General features: G+C 40.2%; 1 protein-coding gene and 1 long non-coding RNA gene across 2 annotated transcripts; both read left to right on the plus strand.

The window, feature by feature from the left end:
• The first annotated feature begins 4819 nt into the window (after positions 1 to 4819).
• Positions 4820 to 9084, plus strand: LOC131675913 (uncharacterized). Its single transcript, XM_058955040.1, has 5 exons — positions 4820 to 6772; positions 6852 to 7140; positions 7227 to 8250; positions 8371 to 9007; positions 9067 to 9084. The coding sequence occupies exons 1-5, from the start codon at positions 4820 to 4822 to the stop codon at positions 9082 to 9084; spliced, it is 3921 nt and encodes a 1306-aa protein (XP_058811023.1).
• A 108-nt stretch (positions 9085 to 9192) lies between these two features.
• Positions 9193 to 10712, plus strand: LOC131676359 (uncharacterized). The gene is made up of 3 exons (XR_009303155.1): positions 9193 to 10447; positions 10514 to 10578; positions 10639 to 10712. It is a non-coding gene; the product is annotated as an uncharacterized LOC131676359 (long non-coding RNA).
• Positions 10713 to 11550: the final 838 nt, after the last annotated feature.

An 11550-nucleotide genomic window follows, 5' to 3' on the forward strand; every position in this document is an offset into this window, starting at 1 on the left:
TTTGAAATTTTGAAATTTTGGAATTTTGGAATTTTGAAATTTAGGAATTTTGGAATTTTGGAATTTTGGAATTTTGGAATTTTGGAATTTTGGAATTTTGGAATTTTGGAATTTTGGAATTTTGGAATGTTGGAATGTTGGAATTTTGGAATTTTGGAATTTTGGAATGTTGGAATGTTGGAATTTTGGAATTTTGGAATTTTGGAATTTTGGAATTTTGGAATTTTGGAATTTTGGAATTTTGGAATTTTGGAATTTTGGAATTTTGGAATTTTGGAATTTTGGAATTTTGGAATTTTGGAATTTTGGAATTTTGGAATTTTGGAATTTTGGAATTTTGGAATTTTGGAATTTAGGAATTTAGGAATTTTGGAATTTTGGAATTTTGGAATTTTGGAATTTTGGAATTTTGGAATTTTGGAATTTTGGAATTTTGGAATTTTGGAATTTTGGAATTTTGGAATTTTGGAATTTTGGAATTTTGGAATTTTGGAATTTTGGAATTTTGGAATTTTGGAATTTTGGAATTTTGGAATTTTGGAATTTTGGAATTTTGGAATTTTGGAATTTTGGAATTTTGGAATTTTGGAATTTTGGAATTTTGGAATTTTGGAATTTTGGAATTTTGGAATTTTGGAATTTTGGAATTTTGGAATTTTGGAATTTTGGAATTTTGGAATTTTGGAATTTTGGAATTTTGGAATTTTGGAATTTTGGAATTTTGGAATTTTGGAATTTTGGAATTTTGGAATTTTGGAATTTTGGAATTTTGGAATTTTGGAATTTTGGAATTTTGGAATTTTGGAATTTTGGAATTTTGGAATTTTGGAATTTTGGAATTTTGGAATTTTGGAATTTTGGAATTTTGGAATTTTGGAATTTTGGAATTTTGGAATTTTGGAATTTTGGAGTTTTGGAATCTTGGAATTTTGGAATTTTGGAATTTTGGAATTTTGGAATTTTGGAATTTTGGAATTTTGGAATTTTGGAATTTTGGAATATTGGAATTTTGGAATTTTGGAATTTTGGAATTTTGGAATTTTGGAATTTTGGAATTTTGGAATTTTGGAATTTTGGAATTTTGGAATTTTGGAATTTTGGAATTTTGGAATTTTGGAATTTTGGAATTTTGGAATTTTGGAATTTTGGAATTTTGGAATTTTGGAATTTTGGAATTTTGGAATTTTGGAATTTTGGAATTTTGGAATTTTGAAATTTTGAAATTTTGGTATTTTGAAATTTTGGAATTTTGGAGTTTTGAAATTTAGGAATTTTGGAATTTTGGAATTTTGGAATTTTGGAATTTTGGAATTTTGGAATTTTGGAATTTTGGAATTTTGGAATTTTGGAATTTTGGAATTTTGGAATTTTGGAATTTTGGAATGTTGGAATTTTGGAATTTTGGAATTTTGGAATTTTGGAATTTTGGAATTTTGGAGTTTTGGAATTTTAGAGTTTTGGAATTTTGGAATTTTGGAATTTTGGAATTTTGGAATTTTGGAATTTTGGAATTTTGGAATTTTGGAATTTTAGAATTTTGGAATTTTGGAATTTTGGAATTTTGAAATTTTGAAATTTTGAAATTTTGGAATTTTGGAATTTTGGAATTTTGGAATTTTGGAATTTTGGAATTTTGGAATTTTGGAATTTTGGAATTTTGGAATTTTGGAATTTTGGAATTTTGGAATTTTGGAATTTTGGAATTTTGGAATTTTGGAATTTTGGAATTTTGGAATTTTGGAATTTTGGAATTTTGGAATTTTGGAATTTTGGAATTTTGGAATTTTGGAATTTTGGAATTTTGGAATTTTGGAATTTTGGAATTTTGGAATTTTGGAATTTTGGAGTTTTGGAATTTTGGAATTTTGGAATTTTGGAATTTTGGAATTTTGGAATTTTGGAATTTTGGAATATTGGAATTTTAGAATTTTGGAATTTTGGAATTTTGGAATTTTGGAATTTTGGAATTTTGGATTTTTGGAAATTTGGAATTTTGGAATTTTGGAATTTTGGAATTTTGGAATTTCGAAATTTTCGAATTTTGGAATTTTCGAATTTTCGAATTTGGGAATTTTCGAATTTGGGAATTTTCGAATTTTCGAATTTTCGAATTTTCGAATTTTCGAATTTTTGAATTTTCGAATTTTCGAATTTTCGAATTTTCGAATTTGGGAATTTTGGAATTTGGGAATTTTGGAATTTTGGAATTTTGGAATTTTGGAATTTTGGAATTTTGGAATTTTGGAATTTTGGAATTTTGGAATTTTGGAATTTTGGAATTTTGGAATTTTGGAATTTTGGAATTTTGGAATTTTGGAATTTTGGAATTTTGGAATTTTGGAATTTTGGAATTTTGGAATTTTGGAATTTTGGAATTTTGGAATTTTGGAATTTTGGAATTTTGGAATTTTGGAATTTTCGAATTTGGGAATTTTCGAATTTTCGAATTTTCGAATTTTCGAATTTTCGAATTTTCGAATTTTCGAATTTTGGAATTTTCGAATCTTCGAATTTTCGAATTTTCGAATTTTCGAATTTTCGAATTTGGGAATTTTGGAATTTTGGAATTTTGGAATTTTGGAATTTTGGAATTTTGGAATTTTGGAATTTTGGAATTTTGGAATTTTGGAATTTTGGAATTTTGGAATTTTGGAATTTTGGAATTTTGGAATTTTGGAATTTTGGAATTTTGGAATTTTGGAATTTTGGAATTTTGGAATTTTGGAATTTTGGAATTTTGGAATTTTGGAATTTTGGAATTTTGGAATTTTGGAATTTTGGAATTTTGGAATTTTGGAATTTTGGAATTTTGGAATTTTGGAATTTTGGAATTTTGGAATTTTGGAATTTTGGAATTTTGGAATTTTGGAATTTTGGAATTTTGGAATTTTGGAATTTTGGAATTTTGGAATTTTGGAATTTTGGAATTTTGGAATTTTGGAATTTTGGAATTTTGGAATTTTGGAATTTTGGAATTTTGGAATTTTGGAATTTTGGAATTTTGGAATTTTGGAATTTTGGAATTTTGGAATTTTGGAATTTTGGAATTTTGGAATTTTGGAATTTTGGAATTTTGGAATTTTGGAATTTTGGAATTTTGGAATTTTGGAATTTTGGAATTTTGGAATTTTGGAATTTTGGAATTTTGGAATTTTGGAATTTTGGAATTTTGGAATTTTGGAATTTTGGAATTTTGGAATTTTGGAATTTTGGAATTTTGGAATTTTGGAATTTTGGAATTTTGGAATTTTGGAATTTTGGAATTTTGGAATTTTGGAATTTTGGAATTTTGGAATTTTGGAATCTTGGAATCTTGGAATCTTGGAATCTTGGAATCTTGGAATCTTGGAATTTTCGAATTTTCGAATTTTCGAATTTTCGAATTTTCGAATTTTCGAATTTTCGAATTTCCGAATTTCCGAATTTTCGAATTTTCGAATTTTCGAATTTTCGAATTTTGGAATTTTGGAATTTCGGAATTTTGGAATGTTGGAATTTTGGAATTTTGGAATTTTGGAAATTTGGAATTTTGGAATTTTGGAATTTTGGAATTTTGGAATTTTGGAATTTTGGAATTTTGGAATTTTGGAATTTTGGAATTTTGGAATTTTGGAATTTTGGAATTTTGGAATTTTGGAATTTTGGAATTTTGGAATTTGGAATTTTGGAATTTTGGAATTTTGGAATTTTGGAATTTTGGAATATTGGGATTTTGGAAATTTGGAAATTTGGAATTTTGGAATTTTGGAATTTTGGAATTTTGGAATCTTGGAATTTTGGAATTTTGGAATTTTGGAATTTTGGAATTTTGGAATTTTGGAATTTTGGAATTTTGGAATTTTGGTATTTTGGTATTTTGGAATTTTGGAATTTTGGAATTTTGGAATTTTGGAATTTTGGAATTTTGGAATTTTGGAATTTTGGAATTTTGGAATTTTGGAATTTTGGAATTTTGGAATTTTGGAATTTTGGAATTTTGGAATTTTGGAATTTTGGAATTTTGGAATTTTGGAATATTGGAATATTGGAATATTGGAATATTGGAATTTTGGAATTTTGGAATTTTGGAATGCTGGAATGTTGGAATGTTGGAATGTTGGAATTTTGGAATTTTGGAATTTTGGTATTTTGGAATTTTGGAATTTTGGAATTTTGGAATTTTGGAATTTTGGAATTTTGGAATTTTGGAATTTTGGAATTTTGGAATATTGGAATATTGGAATATTGGAATTTTGGAATGTTGGAATGTTGGAATTTTGGAATGTTGGAATTTTTGAATTTTGGAATTTTGGAATTTTGGAATATTGGAATTTTGGAATTTTGGAATTTTGGAATTTTGGAATTTTGGAATTTTGGAATTTTGGAATTTTGGAATATTGGAATATTGGAATTTTGGAATTTTGGAATGTTGGAATGTTGGAATGTTGGAATTTTGGAATTTTGGTATTTTGGAATTTTGGAATTTTGGAATATTGGGATATTGGAATTTTGGAATGTTGGAATGTTGGAATGTTGGAATTTTGGAATGTTGGAATTTTTGAATTTTGGAATTTTGGAATTTTGAAATTTTGGTATTTTGGAATTTTAGAATGTTGAATCGAAGTCAAATCGCCGCACGCCAGGCAGTTTCGAAGGATCTGCCGGACTTCAGCGGTAATCCGGAAGATTGGCCGCTGTTCTTCTCGATTTTTAACTCGTCGACTCAGATGAGGAAAATATGTTACGGTTGCGTAAGTGCTTGAAAGGAAGAGCATTGGAAGCAGTAAGATGTCGTCTGCTCCACCCATCGAACGTTGCGAGAGTCCTTTCAACTCTCAAGATGCTCTATGGACGACCAGAAGCAATCGTGCAGGCGGTTATCAAGAAGATACGATCATTGCCGTCGCCGAGCATCGAGAAGTTGGAGACAGTGGTGAACTTTGCGCTGACAGTTGAGAATTTGGTCGCTACCATTCAAGCGTGTGAGGTTAGCGACTTCGTCTACAATGCATCGCTCCGATACGAGTTAGTAGGGAGGCTGCCACCAACGTTGAAGCTGAGCTGGGCCAGGTTCTCAAGGAATAACCCTACACCCAACCTATTGGATTTCAGTACGTGGCTGTACGAGACAGCAGAGGATGCAAGTGCGGTCGTAGATACCGTATACAGCGATCAACGGTTTCGCGGTACTAAGCGGGATGGTTCGTTGAATGTTCACTCGGAAATAGACTCTAAGGATTCGAAAACAGCCAACTCTCCACAGAAACCAACCATCGTTGACATCAAGAAGTGCGTGTCGTGCAAAGGGGATTGTACGATGCTGGCCGAATGCAAACAGTTCGTGGCCTTAAGCTACGATTCGAAGTGGGCGACAGTAAGAACTTACAAACTTTGTCGCAAATGCCTACGTAAGCACAACGGGTCATGTAAACAAGAAAAACCATGCGGAAAGAACGGCTGTACATATCTGCACCATCCTCTGCTTCACGGTTACGAAAACTCTAGATCTGGCGAATCTCCTACAGCAGCCGCCGTTTACGAGAAAAGCTGCAACGTGCACCAAGTGCAGTCGGAGATCTTGTTCAGAGTAGTACCGGTCACTTTATACGGTCCATCGAAGGCAATTCGAACCTACGCATTCCTGGACGACGGCTCAGAACTCATGCTTCTAGAACAGAGTTTAGCAGACGAGCTCGGGTTGAAGGGACCAAAGAATCCACTGTGCCTGAAGTGGACAGGCGAAACCACCAAGATCGAAAACAAATCACAAAACGTTAATCTTCAAATCTCCAGCGTAACGAACCCGATCAAAAGGTATGACCTATCCAGTGTGCGAACGATTGGAAACTTACAGATCCGACCACAGACTCTGCTTACCGCGGAGTTGAAGCAGAGATACCAGCACCTCATGGGACTACCGATTGAGTCGTATAACGAGGCCAATCCGCGAATCCTAATCGGTCTGGATAATGCCAGTCTCGGATATGCAATGAAGAGTCGCGAAGGACAGTTAAATGAGCCGATTGCAATCAAAACACGTCTCGGCTGGATTGTTTTCGGCAGTTGTGTGGGAGAGAAGAATGCAGGGCACTACGTAAACTATCATGCGCTACAGATTTGCCAGTGCAACAGAGAGACCGGTGAAGATCTTCACGAACTCGTCAAAGGTTTTTTTGCCCTCGACAGCTTGGGAATTTCTAAGCAAAGTAAACTACTTCTGTCACACGAGGAACAACGAGCACAGTCAATGCTGGAATCACTCACTCGGCCCGTAGACAGCCGTTTCGAATCCGGGCTTCTATGGAAGTACGATTCGGTCCGACTTCCGGATAGTGCAGCGATGGCACTGCGAAGATGGCGATGCCTAGATAACCGCATGAAGAAGGATCCACTTCTAGCGGGCGAATTGAACGCGAAAATCCAGGATCATATCAACAAAGGCTACATTCGCAAGTTGTCCGCGGACGAGCTGGAAGTAAACCGCGCACGAGTTTGGTACCTTCCGATATTTCCAATCGTCAATCCGAACAAGCCGGGCAAAACGAGACTCGTATGGGATGCAGCTGCCACCGCCTTTGGAATTTCACTCCACTCAGTTCTGTTAAAAGACCCAGACCAACTGACATCTCTTCTATCTGTTCTGATCCAGTTCCGGGAGTTTCGGACAGCGGTATGCGGCGACATCCGTGAGATGTACCACCAAGTAAGGATGCGGGAGGACGACCATCATTGCCAACGCTTCTTCTGGAAGGCCTGCGAGACAGATATCGACCCTAGCGTCTACGTAGTGCAGGTAATGACGTTCGGCGCATGCTGCTCGCCGAGTACGGCACAATACGTAAAAAATTACAATGCGAAGAGATTCGAACAAGAACACAGCAGTTCACGCAATCGTAAAGCAACACTACGTTGACGATATGCTTCTGAGTGTGGAATCTGAGGAGGAAGCAATACAAGTGGTTCGAGAAGTACAGACAGTGCACAGGTCAGCAGGCTTCGAAATGCGGAACTGGATCTCCAACTCACCCAGAGTTGTGGCAGCTATGAAACAGGCTCCGATGAGAAAAGTCTCAGTATCGGCGACAAACACGTGTCAGAACGGGTTCTCGGAATGTGGTGGAACACCTCAACAGACTGCTTCACATATAAAATGTCACCGCGGTACGAGCAGCTACTGATCAGTGGGCAGCGACGACCGACAAAACGCGATGTGCTTCGTACGTTAATGATGATATTCGATCCCTTAGGACTCATAGCACACTTCCTAATGCAACTAAAATCCTTGCTGCAAGAAATCTGGAGAACTTCAGTCGGCTGTGATGACCCCATCGATGAGTCGTTGTTTCAAAAGTGGTTGGCATGGCTGACAGTGTTGCCGCAGGTATCGTCTATCGAAATACCTCGATGCTACCGAACACTCACATCCGCGACGGACGGAACGGTGGTACAACTGCACACGTTCGTCGACGCAAGCGAGAACGTCTTTGCAGCTGCAGTGTATTTGCGTTTTCAGGAAGGAGAAACCATCGAATGCAGACTGGCCGGAGCAAAGACGAGAGTCGCGCCGCTAAAGTTTCTCTCCATTCCGAAGTCCGAACTGCAAGCCGCCGTGATAGGCGTGAGATTAGCGGGAACCATTGCCAAATCGCTATCCGTCAAAATCAATCAACGTTTCTTCTGTACTGACTCCAGAGATGTCCTCTGCTGGCTCAACTCGGATCACCGTCGGTATAGCCAATTCGTGGCCTTCCGTGTTAGCGAGATCCTGGAAACGACGAACGTCAACGAATGGCAGTGGGTGCCAACGAAGCTGAACGTGGCAGACGAGGAAACCAAATGGACACGAGCTCCAGATATGACTGCCTCTAGTCGATGGTTTTGCGGTCCCAATTTTCTCTGGCAACCGAGGGAAGCATGGCCTGTTTCCCCGCACTCATTTGGATCGACTAAAGAGGAGTTGCGGCCTCATCTTCTACTTCATACCATGCCGTTGGACCCAGTGGTTCAGCCACATGATTTCTCGGAATGGTCTTCTCTACTGCGCCGAATGGCTTATGTGACCCGTTTCGTGGACAACCTGAGGCAAGCTAAGATGAAAAAACCAAGGCAGAGTGGCCCTCTGACTCGTGACGAGCTAAGAAAAGCGGAAAATTACCTGTTTCGTCTTGCACAGCGCAGTGCGTATCCCGATGAGATAGTAGTCCTGAATGAACCATTATCAACCACCCAGCAACGCAAGTTTATAAAAAACAACAGTTCGCTACGCAAGATGTGCGCCTTTCTTGACAAGAACGGCGCTCTAAGGGCCCGCGGCTGAACCCAAGAATGTAAATTCACAGATTACGACGCCGCTAATCCCGTTATTCTTCCACGGAATCACCACATCACTAGGCTTATCGTGTCCAACGCACACAAGCAGTTTAACCACCAGAACCATGAGACGATCATCAACGAGCTTCGCCAGCGATTCCGCAGTCCACGTCTGAAGGCAACGTACCGTGCGATCCGGAAGGAGTGCCAACAGTGTAAAAATAACCAGGCTGCCCCGCAACCACCTGCGATGGCCGATCTACCACTCGCTCGCCTGGCTGCCTTTGCTCGACCATTTACGTACATGGGGATAGACTATTTTGGCCCAATGACGGTATCCGTTGGACGACGCACAGAGAAACGTTGGGGGGTACTGGCAACATGTCTTACCATTCGCGCCGTACACTTAGAACTCGCTCACACACTGACGACAGATTCCTGTATGATGGCTATACGCAACATCTTTGCTAGAAGTGGAGTTCCGGCAGTGATCTACAGCGACCGTGGCACAAACTTCCAGGGCGCCAGTAAGGAGCTACAGCTAGCGCTACAGGAACTCGACGACGACCGGCTGATGCGGGAGTTCACTACGGCTCGAACGGAATGGACTTTCAATCCGCCTGCCTCTCCCCACATGGGGGGAGCATGGGAGCGTCTGGTTCAGTCCGTGAAACGGAACCTAACTGTGCTGCAATCGAATACTACGCCAACTCACGAGGTGCTCCAGAACGCGTTGGTGGAAGTAGAGAACGTTCTCAACTCGCGGCCACTCACTAGCGTCCCGCTGGAGGATGACGAATCTCCAGTGCTGACGCCCAACCACTTTCTGCTGGGTACTCAAAATGGCCTACAACCGTGGGTGCCGTTTGACGACAGCTCTGCAGCTCTACGAAACAGCTGGCAACGTTCGCAGACCATGGCTAACCGATTCTGGAAGCTGTGGGTTAGAGACTATCTTCCAACACTAACTCGGAAACCGAAGTGGCTCACACCAGTAAAACCCATTGCAGTCGGCGACGTCGTCATCATCGTGGACCCAAACCTACGGCGGAACTGCTGGCCGAAGGGTCGAGTTATCTGTGTCAAACCTGGTGCAGATGGACAAGTGAGATGGGCGACGGTGCAGACAGCCAACGGAATCTACTAGAGACCTGCCGTTAAACTCGCTGTCCTGGACGTAGGCGTTGAGAAGAATGCTCTTCAGGAAGACCCTAACCGCATTCCGGGGGGAGTGTTAATAGCGCCATACAGTTCAGCGAGCCCCTCGGCGCCCATACAGCAAATCAACATCAACAAACCGCGCCCTTCGCCTTCTCGAGGGATTGGCACGAATATCGGTCACGGACAAGACAGTCAGATAGGAAGAAAGAAAAAAAGTCAAGTCATTCGGTAAAAAGTAGCGAAACACTAACTCGGAAACCGAAGTGGCTCACACCAGTAAAACCCATTGCAGTCGGCGACGTCGTCATCATCGTGGACCCAAACCTACGGCGGAACTGCTGGCCGAAGGGTCGAGTTATCTGTGTCAAACCTGGTGCAGATGGACAAGTGAGATGGGCGACGGTGCAGACAGCCAACGGAATCTACGAGAGACCTGCCGTTAAACTCGCTGTCCTGGACGTAGGCGTTGAGAAGAATGCTCTTCAGGAAGACCCTAACCGCATTCCGGGGGGAGTGTTAATAGCGCCATACAGTTCAGCGAGCCCCTCGGCGCCCATACAGCAAATCAACATCAACAAACCGCGCCCTTCGCCTTCTCGAGGGATTGGCACGAATATCGGTCACGGACAAGACAGTCAGATAGGAAGAAAGAAAAAAAGTCAAGTCATTCGGTAAAAAGTAGCGTAAGCTAGAACACATTTTCACAATTGTTATAAATTAACCCAATTCTCAAGTTAAATAATTGTTCCCATTTCTAACTAAATCTACCCTAACTGTACTGTGGTAAGTTTAATTATATTAGATGTTTATAAATACCTAAAATTGAACCTAACAGGAATTAAAGCTACGGTACGGACAGAGTTAGTGCGGGTAGGAAACAGTACGGATACAATTGATACGGAGAAACAGTACGGATCGAAGACTGTGCGAACAATACCATTAGGAGCACATTTAAATTACAATTTAAATAGACTTCGAAACCGAACAGGTCATTAAGGTTAGTAGTCCAAGCTAGCTTATTTGATTACCGTGAATCTCTAATACTATTATACTTAAATGCTAGGACACAGACTGATTACTGTACGGGTACGATTTAGACAGCTCTGTACGGCAGCGAAAACATTAACAGTAAGAATTTGTACTTATACCCTAAAACTTAATCCTAACACAAGATTATCCTCCATGCAGGAATTTATAATCCAACCTTGATTCACAACGAATAAAGAAGATTCATAGATTTGCTAGTTTTCACTGCTGTCCGGCAACACCTACCTCCAGCGCCTTGTCTGCAGCGGTTACCGGTAAACGAATCATCGCTGTCTGCGTTCCTCCGTATCCCTTCCTTAACCGGATCGTCATGTGCACCTTGCCCAGTTTGCACTGCTGCTTCATAGCACCTCTCAGCTCGTCTTCCGTCGTTATTTCGTCGAGGTCCTTGAACACAATTACCATCTCCGGGCTTAAGGCTTTAACTTCTGCCTTTCCACCCATTGATTTAGTTATAGTCTCCTGCAAAGCAGAGCTACTAGTCGTAGTATTCTTCTTAAGCTCGAGGAGCATCTCATTTTTTTGGGTACGCCTGACTCTTAACACGTTTTCCCCCAAATCTTTCAACTCCGGGTCCTCTTTGATCTTTTTGAGCAGTGCTGCGTACGTAGTCTCGTCATTTGCTTTGACGAGCACGGCTTCTCCCTTAGGCGGCTTCTGACGAGCCGAGGGTTCTGATTTCCTCTTCTGCTCCCCTTTTCGATGCTCCTTCCTTTTTTGCTGTTTCCCGCGTTTCTCCTTCCGACCTACAACGGTACTCCAGCTTTCACCCTTTAAGGTGGCGTCTTTTCCTTCGGCAGCAACAGCGTCCTCGAGCGTCTGCCTCTTTGACCCGCCTGGTCTTTCGTCTCCTGGCGAGGATCTTGTCCTCTTTGGAGTTATGGGAACTGGCGTGTTCTTCACTCCAATCTGCCTCTCCTTACCCTGTTTCGGAGGGGCTAGGAGGATAGAGGCCTTAGCCGACGCCGATGCTCGCTCAGCTGAATCTGCCCTCTGCGTTGCCGTATCGTACTCTTTCACGGCAGACAGTAGCGTCTTCCGGATTTTGATGAC

Source organism: Topomyia yanbarensis, chromosome 1 (genome assembly GCF_030247195.1).
Source record: "Topomyia yanbarensis strain Yona2022 chromosome 1, ASM3024719v1, whole genome shotgun sequence".
Classification (NCBI taxonomy): Eukaryota; Metazoa; Arthropoda; class Insecta; order Diptera; family Culicidae; genus Topomyia; species Topomyia yanbarensis.

Coding starts and splice junctions, on each gene's coding strand:
- LOC131675913 (XM_058955040.1), top strand. CDS start 4,820: ATGCTCTATGGACGACCAGAAGCAATCGTGCAGGCGGTTATCAAGAAG. Junction 7,141..7,226: donor ACATATAAAATGTCACCGCG/GTACGAGCAGCT, acceptor TCGATCCCTTAG/GACTCATAGCACACTTCCTA. Junction 8,251..8,370: donor AACAGTTCGCTACGCAAGAT/GTGCGCCTTTCT, acceptor CCACATCACTAG/GCTTATCGTGTCCAACGCAC.